The sequence below is a fragment of the Mercurialis annua genome, linkage group LG3 (genome assembly GCF_937616625.2).
Source record: "Mercurialis annua linkage group LG3, ddMerAnnu1.2, whole genome shotgun sequence".
NCBI classification, from domain to species: domain Eukaryota; kingdom Viridiplantae; phylum Streptophyta; class Magnoliopsida; order Malpighiales; family Euphorbiaceae; genus Mercurialis; species Mercurialis annua.
The window spans coordinates 51,305,242-51,321,950 of record NC_065572.1 but is presented as its reverse complement, the minus strand read 5'-3'; the positions used below and the strand labels follow the sequence as shown (position 1 = coordinate 51,321,950).

Here is a 16,709-nt window from a genome sequence, read left to right as displayed (position 1 = left end):
TTCAACCTCGATAACCACTTCCTCACATTCCTTTGACAACTCTTGACTTGAACTTGCAATGTCAGTTACCACTTGAGGCTCATCCTCCTCAACAACTTGTCTCTTTCCATTGGCTTTCTCAAGGTTTCTCCCGCTTCGGAGCTCTACCGCCTTAACATGCTCTCTAGGGTTGTTCTCCGTAGTAGATGGCAATCCCCTTTGTGGCCTACCTTGAAGATTGATAGCAAGTTGAGAGATTTGAGTTTCAAGCATTTGATTAGTGGCGGCTTGATTCTTTTGAAGTTGCTTCATCTCTCTAAGCTCATCCATCAACTTAGCAAGCATATTCCCTTCATCCATATTTCTTTGAGGTTGAAAACCGAGAGGATGTTGAGGTCTAGCACCCGCATTTTTGCCATGACCTTGATTGTGATGGTAATTTCCTTGTTGTTGGGGAGGTCTATTTCCACCTTGGAAGCTTGGACCCGCTTGATTAGCCCCTTGAGCATTGTCTTGCCCTTCTTGATTTCTCCACCGAAGTTTGGATGATTCCTCCATCCGGGGTTGTAGGTGTTAGAGTAGGGGTCATTAGCTTGCCTTTGTCCCCCAATGTAGTTTACTTGCTCACTCAAGGCTTGACCCGTAACTAGGCACTCTCCTCCCGAATGGCCAAAGTCACCACAAAATTCACAACCTACTTGAACATAAGCCACCAGAGCGTTTCTTTGCATAGGAGCGACTTGTTTCTTGAGAGCATCCACTTGAGCTTGGAGCGAAGCATTCGCGGCTTTTATGGACTCCATCTCCCTCACTTGATCAAGAGTCATGAGTGACTTTTGAGTGGGTGGCGCTCTTCTATCCATAGGACCCCAAGTACTACTAACCACGGCCAATTTCTCCACCAATTCAAGAGCTTCTTCATAAGTCTTTTGCATAAGCGAACCGCCCGAAGCCGCATCGATAGTAGCTCGGGTAGTGACATTGGTCCTATCATAGAAGATTTGTATAACATGCTCTCTATTGAGCCGATGATGGGCCACACTCCGTTGTAAATCCTTGAACCGCTCCCATGCCTCATGAAGTGATTCTCCTTCAAATTGGACAAACTCAAGTATGTCTTTTGTTAACTTTATAGTCTTGCCATGAGGGAAATATTTGTTAAGGAAGTCTTGAGCCAACTCCCTCCAATTGTGAATGGACTCATTAGGTAGAGAATGCAACCAAATGCTAGCTTTGTCCCTCAAGGAGAAAGGGAACATCCGAAGCTTAATTTGGTCCGCCGTTATCCCATGAAGCTTGAATGTGTTTAGAACACCCAAAAACTTGGCGATATGCTCATTAGGATCCTCATGACTCAACCCAAAGAAGGCACAACGATTTTCCAAAAGTTGGATGGTACTTGGCTTGATTTCAAAAGTTGCCGCTTGAACCGGCATTGCAAAGCATCCAAAAGTGGCATTATCCACATCCGGCAAGAAAAACTCGCCCAAAGTTTGTCTTTGTTGGTTTTGCACTTGTGCGTGCACTTGGGGTCGAGCATCCCTTGGGCGGTCTTGTTGCCTTTGTCGGTTCACATTCCCTACCGGAGGAGCGGTTGGATTTTGTTGTTCCCCTCCATCCATTAGAGGATTGAACCTCTCTTCTTCATCATAATTGATTCCCTCGTTATTCATAACTTCGGGTATACGGGCTCTTCTTCTTACACCTCTTTCGTAGCTACCGAGGTTATCTTGGAACGGTTCTAGTGGAAGATTTCCTTCGTGTATTGTGCATACACTATAGTCGATCTCCTACACAACAATAACAAACAAACCACGCGTAAACCCGGAAAGAAGCACAACAACAATAGCAACAAAAAAAACAGAAAATAAAGCTAACTCGACCGAACTACAACTAATTTCAATCAATCAATAAACACTCGTCACTCCCCGGCAACGGCGCCAAAAACTTGTTGAGCAAAAACCCAACTTGTAATACTCGGTAAATACGAGATCGAACCCACAAGGAGTGAATTAGGAGTAAATTGATGAGAATGAATTTTAGTTATAATTCAATTCGTTTAGCGAACACAAATAGTTGAAGTTTCAAGTATCCGATTACTAATTAAGAATTAAACTAACGTGAAATTGCAATTAAACAAGTAAAGAGAATTAATTATCAAGAATCTAATTCAATAAAAGGGGAAAGTCAAGGAGTTAGTAATCCAACCTAGGTTATGCAATCATGATTGGTCAAAGTGTAAGCTACTAAGGACCGAGCGAGGCCTAAAACGTCATTCTCGCTCTCTCGAGCCTCAAGGAATGCCAAAACCGCTATCTAATCATTCAATCATACCAAGCTCTCTCTCGTGTTACAAGGCAAACTAAATTATTATCAAACGATTAATCAATCCGCTCCAAGGTCACCTAAGTTCAAGCCCACTCTCGTGGTGCTCTAGAATCTAGGTTTTCTAACCTAAAAGTCGATCTAATCAACCACCTCTCGGTGTATCAATCAAACTATAAACATTGATTAAGGTAGCTAATCCTAATCAAGCAATGAGTAATAGGGAAGAAACATAAGCATACAACACTAAGAACCAATTAATCAATCAAACCCCTAAGTTATCATACTAACCCCCTAACAAGGGGGATTTAGCTACTCATATTTAGATTAACACTAGCAATTAAGGAATAAGAAAAGTAGAACATTAAAGTAAGAAGAATTACCTTGATTAAATAAGTAGAACAAACAACCATAAAGATAATGAAGATTCACAATAAGTAGCTTGTAATAAAAATGAAGATCTTGTTCTCATAAAGCAAATAAAACTTTCATCAAGCTCCAACAATGGAGGAATCTCCAAGGAGAAGATGACTAATCTAAAAGAGGTAAAAACTAGAGAATAATCCAAATGTCTACAACTTGTTGTCTACCCTAAAAAAGATAAGGTGCTATTTATATGGGTTACAAATGAGGTAAACAAAGGACACCCTTCTAAGGAGTGTTGGGCCTAAAATAGAAATTTAGCCCTTGAGTTTTGTCTTGTCTCGAAATTCAAATTCCGAGTTTCTTTCTAAGGGGCTCGATCGAGCCATCCACCTAAGAGTGAGGGCTCGATCGAGCCTTATGCCTTCAAGAAACTTCTGGACCCTTTTGTTCATAGGGCTCGATCGAGCCTTCCTTCATAAGTGAAGGGCTCGATCGAGCCCCTCCTTTAAATGCCCAAATCTTGGTCGTTTCTTCGCTCTTTCAACTCGCTCCTATTCCGATACTTGATTTCTTCATTCTTTAAGCCCAAAACACTTCGCATTGCTTCATTTTACCTGAAACGCTAATACACAAAATAAGCATACCAATACGGGGAAAAAGCGCTTCAAAGTATACTAAAAACAAGCGAAAACAACTCCTAAACATAGGTGTAAAATGCACCTATCAGGTATTACACCAACAGTGACAATATATTAGATATGAATTAAGAAAAACATGGAATTTGTATATAAAGATCGAAGATAGGTTCAACAACAACTTGAAGAATAGACATTGAAGAAGAGATGGCAATCATCTGGTTTGGAATGATAAGGAGAAAGTGTCGAAGATTTAAGGGAGAAAGAATGTAATACCTCGCACTAGTGTGAAGTCATTTATTTGTGTATGACGTCTATATTGTCAAAATCCCAATGTGATAGGTGTTATATACCATATATTGTTTGGAAATAAAGTTAAATATGCTACGAGATTGAGGTAGTATCAAAATTTAAAGATTTTATGATAAGTATATTTTGATACCAAAGAAGACTAAGTGTCATTAAGGAATTTTATCATTGATCGGATGGGTATTGCACATATTATCAAAGGGACATAAAAATATATGAATCATTTACGGAATGGCATAATGAGTGTATGATTTGGGGTCATATCGATTCATTTTTGAGGAGTTCCCGAGACAGTGTGCAGATGTTGCCACACTACTTAGTAAAACGACAATCTCTCCCAACTGAACTGTTGGATCGAGACAAAACTTGACGGAGATCTTCCTATAAGGTAAATCTATAAACTGACCGTTAGGATTTCAAATCTGGTAAATTTCGTGTTGTGTACGGGCGCAGAAAAGAGGTGAACGTGTGCAAACATATTGTGTGCGGGCGCACACTACGTTTTGACAGCATAGGGCTATAAATAGCCGCTATTTCGTGAAATTAGGTTATTTTCTTCACTTTGATCGATCAAGAACAAAAATATAAACCCTAAATCACTCTCAAAGCCTAAACCTCAATCAAAACTCCTTTTAACTAGAATCTAACATCAAACTAAAGGTGGGAAACAATATTTATCATGCATCTGAATTTATTAACGGAGTTATCGATTCGTACGTTCGATTTTCTGGATTTTTCTAAGGATTAAAGGCTGCTCTCAGTTCTTATGATAAGGTTTATGATGTTTTTCATAGATTAATGCTAAGATTAAAGTGTTTTTGATGAAAATATAGATCAAAGTATGAAAAGTTGGATTTTCAGCATCGAATCATCGAGTTCTCGATGTCTAAAGCGTTTTGATTGTTGAATTGGGTTGGATCAAGTTAGTATGGTTGTTGTTATGGGTTTTAGGCTTTAGGAAACGTCGAAATGGCTTAAAATGTGAATTCCGGGGCTGTGCGGACGCACATCTGGAAAATGACGTGAGGGCGTACAGCTAGCTTGTGCGACCGCACAGTGCTTGTGTGTGACCGCACCATGACCCGAAGCTTTGTTTGGGAATTTTCACCCTATTTCGATTTGTACTTTGAATTTTGGGTTAAACAGACGTCAAAAGGTAATCAAGGACTTTCCTATATAGGACAAAGGGCTAACGATGCGATCAATAATTGGTTAAAGTATGTTAACCTAGGGTATACTCTAGGGTTAGTGTTGGTATGATTAGATCATATACTGACATAATGTTCTAATTAGAGCTGACGGGTAGTCGATCTATCGCATCAACACACCAGGATGTTGGACGAACTGGCTTATTTGGAGCATACGTTTATGGAAATAGCAGTTTCAGTGAGTTTGCAATTTACTTTTGTGTATTGTTATGATTCAAAGTTATTTTCTTATATTGCTATTATGATAAAAGTATCGCATATTTTATGGTTTGTTATTACATTCATAGTATAATAATTGTTTTTAAATTACAAAACCAAATATAATGATCTGAGGGAACAAGCTACATATTGGGCGTCAATAGGACTGTGTGATCACTAGTGTTGACATGAGTCTTAGATGTCTATATTTTTATTGAGCTCTTATGATTATGATCGTGAAATATAAAGGAGGATTGTGTATGGTAGTTACGAGGTTAACTCGGTGGAATTATCTTGGGACCCATATCTGGTGAGTTAACTCAGTTGAATTGTCTCGGGAATCACAACTTGAGATAAAGAGATGGTAGCGGTTAACTCGTTTAATTATCTTGGGACCGTACCACATGGATTGCTTTGATTTGATACGATATGAGATGGTTATGATATGAATGAAATACGAATTAGATATTTTCAATTAGGGTTTTGATCAGGTCTAATGTTTGGTTTTATTTTATATATGTTTTGTTTATGTGAGATTTATGTTTTATAATACCATTAGTAAGTGCAAACACTCTAAGCGTTGACTGGCCTCCCCTTAGTGTTTTCCTTTCAGATTTACATTGTTATGAAGTGGTCGAGCTTCCGTCCTTTGTTCTAGATGTCTCAGTCTAAAGTATTTTTGGAAGAGCTTTTGTTCCTATCTAAAGCTGCAGGAGTCATCAGTGGTAGACCTAGTTTTGAAGCAAAGAGTTAATATGTTTTGTTCACTCATATACGCTGTTTAATTTGAATAAAATTTTGATAATTGCGATTATAACCGTATGCATATTTTACCAGTTATCTATGTTTGAACTGGTTTAACAATATATGTTTTATATGCGTGAAACAGGGCAAGGCATGAGTTATGTAATGCTTGAGTAAGACCCTGATTTCCAAGTGTTATGGAATAGATTTTCATAAAACGATTTCAATGTTTATCGTTATATTATTTAGAGATGTTTTCTAGAAACATGTTTTATGTGTTTATATATATTTTGTATTGCGAAACGTTTATAGTGGTTTTAGGCTTGTTTTGGTTTTCACAGCTATCACTCACATTCCCTAGCGCCGGTCGCGACTCGTGGATTTGGATCGTGACAAATCATTAATAAATCGAACGATCAGAGCAAAAAACAACAAATTCTCCAAAAGGTACAAAAATGCAACCTTCACAACTTCTTCATTATTAGTCCACCTTTTTTCTTTCAAATTTTTTGCAATAGACTGTTAATAATACTACGCAGCCCAAGAAACATTTTTTGAACAAAAGCATTATCATTCAAATTAGAATTATCCATATTTTGCATGACCCGATTTCACGAGTCACGACCGGCGCTATGGAATGGGAGTGCTAGCTCCGAAACCCGTAACAAGCTTGAAAACATGTATAAATTTGTTTTGCGCTTCATAAAGGGTGTTTCATATATCAAAATACATGTGACCCCATTTGCAAATACATCAGAGTTAAAACGCATTATATAAAAATAGAGTCAAAAACATCTAGACTACTAAGGACCGCTAGAACGAAAGCCTCCTTTCATATGCTGTACAATTTATTTCCGACAATTAAAACTTCAGAAGTTTGCTTCTTCAAATCATAACATCTTATCCCTGCAAAATTGGAGGAGCAGGGGTTAGTATAAAACTGAGTGAGTGCACTAAATCACACGTAATATTACATAAAGGGCAAAACATTAGAAAAACTTTTATATAGAAAATACTTTTTCAAACATATTTCGTATGTTTTTGCTTACTTTCATATCGTATGTACGTTTTATAAACTATGTGTTTATGTTATATACGTACTCGACCTCTTTCATTTCTCGTTATAGTTTAAATGTCTTTCTTTTCTTGTTACGTTTCTTTAACATTATTTATCGGATACTGATAGCAAAGTCAACCGATGTATTCTCGTTTCTGCGACGATAGCAAAGCCAACCGATGTTTTTCATACGCCTAACATCGGTCGATGTGTTTTTGATCACCTTACATCGATAGCAACGCCAACCGATGTGTCCTTGTTTCTTATCTTAGTCTTTGTTCTTATCTCGTATTGATTCGTGATGTATTATGCTCGATTTTTATTATCATATGAGTCACGAGGATTATTATCGAGAATGGATGAGATACTGGTCCTGGGATAGTTCTGCCGAGTTACCTCGCATCTCGGATCTTTATTATTGGATGTATTGATTCTCGATATATTATGCTTGGTTTTATAGTCATATGAGTCACGGGGACTTTTATCAATAATAGGTGAGATACAGGTCCCGAGATAGTTCTACCGAGTTTAACCTCGTATCTCGAATCTTTATTATTGATGTACTGCAATACGATTTTCTTATCTCATGTATTTATCATCTAGATTCTTTTCATTGCGTTTTCTTTATCCTTTATGGACCATAGCATGCAGAATACAATCTACGACATACATTTACAACACACGCACATAATAGTATTTATTTTAATTAATAGTACATATCAAAATGTACTATGTTTCTTTGCTCGTATATTGTCGATTCTCATTTTCATATCATACTGCTTTGCCCTTCCTCGGTTCTTTAAGCGTTTGAATCTTTTTCATTTAATTATGTTAGAATCAAATAACATAATACGATAAGCAAACATTTTTGAAAAGTTTAATAAATATTACTTTTCAAACATACAATTCATATATTTTGCAAACACAATTCAATATATAAATATTCATATAGCTCGTCGTATTAAAATACACGGCTTTATGAATATTAGCGAGTAATTTCAAGTGTACTCACCACTTTCTATGCGTATACTTCAAACAAGAAAAGTGTTACTCTCGATCCTTGAATTCCATGCCCCGTCGCTATTCGCCTCGCCGGTTCTACGCAATTATAATAATAGCATGAATTAATAAAATTCTAGCTATTACTAACTTAACCAAAACTAGGTTTTTAGCTAACTTCGGATATCGAAACCGTTTACTTAAATAGTTCGACCCCTTAAAAAATTGCCATTTGTAAAGTTTGGAATGTCGAATATAATTTTTGTTCAGGTCTCGGAGTGAGATTTGCACCCGAAGGTGTTTGAAACAAGCCCGAAAGTTAAGACCTTGGGTTGTTCTAATACTGCAGAACTGTTATGCGCGACATAATGTTCTGCTCCAGATGAGCATCTTAGATGCTGATTTAGCAGAAATTTAAACTAAGTCAATTATAAATAACATCTTTACGTTTCTGTACCAACAAACATAACTTGATTTGAAGTTATTTAACTCAAGATATTTCCCTCGCATTATCGCTGTTTTGCAGGACAATTTTCTGCAAAATCGTTAAACTATTTTACATCGATTCAACTCATAACTATTACACACCAAGGCTAACCTATCAATACCATACTCCAATAAAAACACAATCCAGCCCCTATACACATCAATTATCAATCAAAATCCAAGGCCTGACATAGCTCAACTTCATTTAGACATGACTTATACTTTTAGGCCGAACGTAACATTCATTTTCGTTCCAAATTTGTAACAATCAATCTTAACTCAAATGCAATATATAATCAGCTATAACAACATAATTCAATGCCTATGATCATCATTTGAATTTCACACAATGGACTTACCCTCATGGCCGAAACCCCTTAGTCATTTTCTATACAATATTTCATTCATTTATCCAAGCAATTGACACAAATGGGTATTGTATATTTATGGCAAATGTCTCATTTAGTCCCTCACTTTGCCACCTCCTTAACTGATACTTTATAACTTTTATTTCATCCAATTTCTTCCATCGATCGCTTATTCGTTTGGATTCAACAAAATTCGTATTATTTATGTCCAAATAAATAATATTATTCCTCTACCTCATTACTTTATATTCCGATAATTTATTTCAATAAATTTCGGCCAAAAACGCTTAACTTCCGATTTGAGCTAAAACGCTTATTTTCCTTACTTTTTTCGTCCTTATTTTTTATTTGACAAATATCGATATTCAAATAATCAACATTATTTTTTTGAGTACCAATTCCGGTCAATAATATATTTATTTTATTTTATTTTCCTTCCTTTTCAATTTCCCTCATATCCAATTTATCGCATAATAGTTTCTCGCTTTAATTATTATTTTACGATAACTTTGTTTGACCCGGTTTGGTCTAAATCCTTATTATCCCAGTCAATGACGGTAGTTAACCGCCGTTAGAAAAGAATTAAGTATTGTGAACTATTCCAGTTTTTTTTTTTTTACGGAAAAAACTATTCCAGGTTCGCTGTATTTTTTTTTTTTTAGCAAAGATAGACCTATTCTAAGGCTTTGTTTGGGAGAGAAGGCATTAAAGTAAAGTACGGGTTTTTAAAGTAAAGTAAAGTACCGTAAGGGACGGTAAAGGAAGGTAAGGGTTGTGCATAACCCTTCCATGTTTGGGAAAATAATAAAGTAAATGAAGGGTTTATAGAAAATATCAGTTAAAAATAATCCAACACCCCAATATGGGGGGTTGGCATATGAGGGTTGAGGGGGGTTGGGAAATATTTTTCAACCCCTCAAAACCTTTAAAAAAAATTTGCCAAACAGGGGTTGAAATTTTACAACCATTCCCTTCCCTTCCTTTCCTATCTCAACCCCTAATCCAAACAATACGTAATTGTTAGCAGAGTTAGCAGAGTTAATTATGTTAATAAACAGCCCACTGGCTGGCAGAGGGAGGGTCGAGGTTCGCTGTATAAATGTGTGGAAAGTTAGATGTTGAGAGTTGACTTAAAAAGGGATTGGGTAAAGACTTGCGGTGGTTGTAGATATGGCCTGCTACTCTTCGTCGGGGCGGTGTGCGGTGATCTTCATCAGTGATGGAAGGACGATTACTCGAAATCGGTTCTCAAGTTATATATTCAATGGATTAAGAACGGAAGGAGAGAAATTGCAGAGAGAAAGAGGAATAGAAATGATATGTTTTAACGAGGATACTGTTAGGAGAGGTGTTCCTCTTACAGCAGAAATCGAGAAAACTATACAAAATTCATGGATAGCACTTGTCATCGCCTCCGATGCATACGCCACCGTAGATTGTTTGAATCAGCTGCTATGGATTCTCAAACGCAAGGCAGAGCAGCAGGACGCCTATTTGGTTCTGCCCATATTTTATCACATCGGCACAGATGAAGTCCAGTTCCAGACTGACAATTTTGCCAAAGCATTTGTTCATCTCACCTTGAAATACGGGGAGCCCAAGGCAAAGGAGTGGAGGCTTGGTCTAGCTGAACTGGTGAAATTGGGGGGGCATGTGGTCACGCCTAACAAGTAATTCTTCACTTTCTGACTCTCCATTGTTTGGAGATGTTTCTACTTCATGTTTTTTGCTTTTTTTCCCTTCAGGCCCGAAGCTCTGATAGTTACTACCATTGTGGGAAACGTTAGGAATCATGTGGAGTGGCTTTGTGCTAAACGAATTATTCAAGGTATGTCAACTTTTGCAATTCTACTCTTAATCGGTATGTTTATGATTTAATTTCTAGCAGATTCCGTCTTCATTGTTCGCCATAGTTTAATCCGGAGTTCAATAGCATCAACTTTTATCATAAACATAATCAAACAGCTTTAAATTATTAACAAGAAATTGAAATTGATGGCTGCTATAGCTCATGCTGTTTGCATACTCATAACCTTTATCAACAAACGAAAATAAATGACATAAACTATAAATTGAAGAGTATAAAGCATGTCTGTTCTATATTTTAACTCTTTTGACTGAAACTTTGTCGTATTTATATGGTTCCATTTCAACCCTGATAACAACCTTTTGAGCCATCATCTCAGACTGACTCAGTTTTTGTTACTCATTTGTCGGATATGGCTTTTTAAATGTGTTGGAGTTCACAAATTGATATTGATTGGTTCTGTGAACAATTCCCTTTAAGTTACAAGAATCGTACTTGAAGTTGTGAAAGTTCTTCTTGAAGTTAAGATTCTGATACCTGTGCTAGGCTATGGTAAGGAAGGATTTTACTTAAATTCTTTGAACAAAATTTTACACAAAGGAGGAAATTTGTAAAAGAAATCATACTTTTGTTAATGTAAGTTCATGAGCTGCAAAAATACAAAAGAATAAGTTACATGAAACCATTTGTTCTTCATTTTCTCAACTCTCGCTCTCTTTTTTCTACTACTTTCTCCTGCTTACATATTTTTCTAGCCCCTCGTTGTATTCCTAGTGAATGACTACTATGTACCTAACGCAATCTTAAACAGTGCTTCCTTTCCTTAAAACAAGGACTTTCATTCCTTTTCAAATAACACTTTACTTCAGCAAAATATCCCAATATCTCTGGCATATTATTAGCAATATCTAACAATATATATAAGAACCTATGTTTATTTAATTTATGAAGATGCATATACTGCACATGTGAAATAGCTCTCGAGATTGAAGAGACGGCTCTGGAGTAGGAGAGCTAGCTGACTAATAAGCTCGTAGAATTTCTATCCATGGTTCATAGTTATCTTACCGTTGAATTAGATTTCTGAAATCTATTAACATCATTTATTTAATACCAGTAAAGATTATGTTCATATTTATGATCCGTTTGCTGGATGTTCCCAAGGTATGCGTACTATTGCATTTGAAATCATATCTTAGCAGCAGGCTGTCAACATTTCTTTACCAAAGTTAGACACAATAAACTGAGGTCCCTGCCGCAATGTATTTAGATTTTTAATCATTATACTTATCTCCTTATTGTTTCACTTGGTTCTTATATATAAGTAAACGGCTTTCAGTTACTTACATTTTCTTTATACATCAAACTCTACCGGTTCCTTAAATATTTTTGTAATTTTACAGTCTAGCTACAAGAGTTCTGTTTGTAAATTCTTATTTGGCATTCCTCTACATAGTTTTAGATAACGGTCATTGCTAAAGGAAATCGAGGGTGCCGTGAACATTATCACGGTTATTCAACTTCGTTTATATTTTGGAGGCGTCACGGCGGTTATTTAATGGTGACGGCCCATTACCATTAAGTAAAGGTTTGACAGCCATAATTAATAATAACAAAAAGAGGATAGGAGGAAGAAGAAGAAGAGTTTGCAGACCTGCTAGATTGTAAGAAACAAGAAAAATAAGAGTGAAACATAGTTTTATAATATAAAGTTTGAAGGATATCACAGACGTGGAAAAAGCAAGAAAATAAAAGTCAGTCAATTCAAGACACAATAAAAGGAAGAAAATGAGGAAGTTTAAGAAAATAAGATCTAATATAGGTGTTTTGGTTTCAAAAGAAGTTAGATATTAAGTCTCCTATTTCTATTTCAATTCTTCAGCTCCAACTAACTAAATAATGTTATGATTTTCGATATTTTGCTCATTTTTTGTTTCTCTACAGTTTAGCTAATAGTATATACTAATCGTTTTTTTAATCCTGACTTCAACTAAATTAAATGTATCCTTAATTTGTAGTATAAGAGCATCTCCATTGCATGTTCTATTTTTTATGCTATGTTTAGCACAAAAAAGGATAAAATACTAAATATAGCACATATTATTGAATTTCACTTCATTGCAAAATGCTAAATTAAATGCTAATTTTGTAATTTTACAACTGTTTATCATTGTTGATGGCAAACTTGTAAGTAATTTAGTTATATTAGAATTTAGAATATGCTAAACTTTCTAACAAATTTGTCACAAAGGCATATGCTAAATCTAGCATATGAAATAGAAGTGATATGGAGATGCACTTTTTCTGCTAAATGCTAAATTATAGCATTATGAGGTAAATTTGGCACTAGAGTGGAGATGCTCTAAATGCTGTGTTTTCTTGTACCTAATATCTTTAGCTTTTAACAGTTGTTTTAATTATGGTTTATGGCATAAATTTTATTATTTCTATATCTTTTTAATTTTATTTCTCTCTTTTAGATTTGTTAGTAAATTAATGTCTACAGATAAGTTAACTATAATAATTTGTAGTGGGTAACTTAAAATGTAGTTTAAAATATAATAATAGTGATAATGTGATTTAAATTCTAAATATGTTATCTCTAAATTAGCTTTTGTCTTATATTATTTTAAGTATATATTATCTAATTATACAATGAAAATATGAATTAAATATTATTCAAATTTTTATATTATAGTTTTACTTATTACTATTTGCATATTTAAACATCAATTCCCTCCTTAATAAACTCTCAAGTTAACACACTATAATTTTTTTTTTTTTAAAAAAAACTTTGTACCTTGACAGACTGTTACATAAGGCCACCGTAGCAATCTTGAGCTTTCCATTATTTAAATCCATGCTCCTCCATTAATGTTTCCTTTTCCTTTCTCTTCCCCTCAATGACAGAGAACTAGAATTTAGGTACTTAATCTATCCACTTATGGTTTTATAGTAGATTACACTTTTGCATAATCTTTTGTATGGAGATGATTATATTCCCTGGCATTTTGCATTAGTTGCCTATATGTTTTGCATGTCATATTATTGAGTGACAATTCCTTGCATTTGGTGATCCAAGATCAGCCAATAATTTTGTTTTGGGGACTTTAAAGGGACTGAATGGTGATATAGGACACTTTTGCAATTTATTGTTTTGTATCTGTCTATGGAAAACAAAAGATTCAGAGGTAGAAGGTTAATGTGAATGCAAGGTTTTCAAGTATACAAAAAAATAGAAAGTGTACTGGCCCCGACTTTTTGTCAAAGGAATTAGCTGGCTATTTAAAGCCGACAAATTTGAAATAATTTTAATTATTAATTAAATTTGTAAAAAGTACGGATACACTGACAAAAGGTGCATATACGGCCTTAAACTTTAATGACATAATATTTGTATCCCTAAATTTTTACTTGGTGCAACCTGACCCTTAATCTTATAAAAGTAATGTAAATCAGCCCTCCAGACTAACTCTGTTTATTTTTCCTTTGGGATAAGGGTTTAATTGAATCAGTTTTATAAGTTTAAAGGCCAGGTTAAACCGAGATAGAGTTGAGGGGCATTAATCAAAAGTTGAAGGGCTTATGATTGTTTGGTAATTCCTATATCTGGAAGTAAACCAAATAAAGCGACACTATCATACTTGCTATTGCTTGTTTTTGGCATGCAAAATAGGCATATGTTCTCCTTATTTAATGATTAAGTACTGTATAAAGGACATACAAATAGAAATGCATTATTGTTTTCTGGGAATGCCAATCTATTTCTAGATGCTGGTTTGTATCATGTGATAATTTTCCTCTCTCTCAAGTATTTCCTTTAATGTAGCATAAAATGTCATCAGAAATTTAATGTTTTTGTTCACTACATTAATAATGCATCAAACACGGATACCAAACATGATATCTTTTCATTCATATCCATTGTTATGCGTTTGAGCATAATCTTTTCATTCTTCCATTGCTTTATTGGCTCCTGATATATTATTACAGCCTTTCAGAGTTTGATCAATGGCTATATTGTTTTCAAAAAGTTTGTGAACCAGTTCTTAGCAATAGCATGTTGGTTCGAATTAAATGGATGGCTGCGGAGGTAAGCATGTGCATTGCATCTCAAGTGCTGATGTCAGATCAGTTTCTTGATCATAATTCTGGTTTTTCACATTCAAATAAACCATTTTTCAATCCATTACTAACATTTTTCTTAGATCGTTTGTTTGGCAAACCTTGCAGCTTAGCTACTGTAGTATATTTACAAATATTTCCTTGTCTGTTTAATGGATCATGAATGCAGATCACGTCTCCTCCAATGCTCGGATACTTAACATGTCTGACTTCGTACATTTTTTTCAGCAACTTTATATGAGAAGTCATTGGGAGTTGCGGCATGTTTGGCAGAAACGACTAAGAAATATGGGGTACACATTTGTATGGAAATGCATTTGTTTTATAGTATTGCTATCTTTGTTTGAATGATCATATAATGGGTATTTAATGTAGCAGGAATCTGTAAGTCGTTGGAATGGAAGCCCTTCGAATACTGGGTGTGTGCGAATTTCAGTTGAAGAAGACGAGGCACAACCAGAGAAAAAATGTGATGGAATAATAGTTGGTCGCTCTCAGTCTTGTTTTGCTGCTGAAGAAGAATGCGTCCGTCGTCCTGCCTTCATGGCTTTGCTTGAGAAACTAGTCGGTGGAGATTCAAGTAGTCGCGGAATTGATAGTGATAGATTTGAGAGTGTAACACATTCATCCGAACAGAGGATTTCTAAAAGATCTGTTCAAGAAGCACTGCTAGCTCTGAAATCATTGTTCTCTGAGGATCCTGAGATTGTTAGTCAAAAGCTGGGGGATTGTAAGGGCAGTTTCCAGATTTTGAAGAGCTTGACTGAAAAGGATGGACTTAATACGATGGGGATGATGATGCTGCCAAATCTGGAACAGGAATCAGCTGCCGTTATACAGAAGAGGCTCAGCGGTGCTCAAGGGAGGAAGGAAGTCGACCTAAAGATCCACAAACAACATCAACTTTCAGTTGAAGTTGAGGAATTATTAGAGGAGTACAACAAGGTGGAGAAAACCATGAACTCAAACAGTGACAAGGCCAGGCAGCTTGAGAGCCAAATAAGTAGGCTTCAAGCTCAATTGGTTGTTGTACAGGGAAAGCACGAGGAAGACACCCGATGCTTCCATGATTTGACTGCTGAATTGAAGTCGCGTTATGAGGAACTTAAGAACTTGAAAAATGCCAACTTAGTTAAGCAGAAGTCTGACATTGAAGAGTTTGAGAAACATGCTTGCAAAGAGTGGGAAATGATTGAGAATGTGATTGATGAAGCCATCCCCAAATTTTGCACCACCAACAGCTGAGCTATGTGAATCCTTACAAACAGTAGTTGCATTTGTTTAATAGTCTTGTGGAGCTTCTTCAACTCATATTTTTCTTCTTGAATTACCTCCTTATTTCAACGAACATATTACAGATTTTTCGGTGGGATTATCAAAAAATGTTCGTGCTAAAATTAATTGGTGCTTCTATTTTCAACTAAATTATTAGATGGTCATGCTCTAAATTAATATTCAAGACAAATAAAATTTAAATTAATTAATTAATCTATAGGTTAAAGAAAAATCAAATAAAATTAATGAGCTACTCTTAAATTAAATCAATCGCATGGACAAGGTACAAAAATGACCTCAATTATTATGGTTGTATTTCCACCTCCAAAATCATAAGCGTCATTTTTACTCGCCAGTGGCAACCCTTATCACTGGCTCTGAAACCCGTAGCAAGCTTGTCAGATATCAACATTTGTCACTAACTACACATAAACATGTATATCCTGCATTCCACATATAATCACAACACTTGTTCAATCACGATTCTTACTCGATTTACATTTTTAAGCATGCATATTTTAATCTTTTGTTTCGACACGTTTTAACTTTTCATTAATGTGTGATTCTTATTCTTTGTCACGACCCAAATCTATGAGTCGAAACCGGCGCTAGAGAATGGGAGTGATAGCTCCGAAACCCGTAACAAGTCTAAAAACCTCTATAGATATTTGGCGTTTTGAAATAACAAATAAGTTTTCAACTTCTTTTCTAAACACTTCAAAAATCTTTAAATAAACGTTGTCACAAAATGTTGATCGTATTTCTAGACATTTGGGCGTAAAAATAAATCTCATATAACATAATCGCCCTATTTCAAATACAAAACTG

The 16,709-nt window shown here is 35.4% G+C and overlaps 1 protein-coding gene across 1 annotated transcript; it reads left to right on the top strand.

Annotated features, from left to right (window-relative positions):
- The first annotated feature begins 9,536 nt into the window (after window positions 1-9,536).
- On the top strand, window positions 9,537-16,031 carry LOC126673078 (uncharacterized). Its single transcript, XM_050367044.2, has 4 exons — window positions 9,537-10,344; window positions 10,420-10,502; window positions 14,835-14,899; window positions 14,985-16,031. Exons 1-4 carry the CDS (start codon window positions 9,845-9,847, stop codon window positions 15,849-15,851), a joined length of 1,515 nt encoding a protein of 504 aa, XP_050223001.1. The 5' UTR covers window positions 9,537-9,844; the 3' UTR covers window positions 15,852-16,031.
- Window positions 16,032-16,709: the final 678 nt, after the last annotated feature.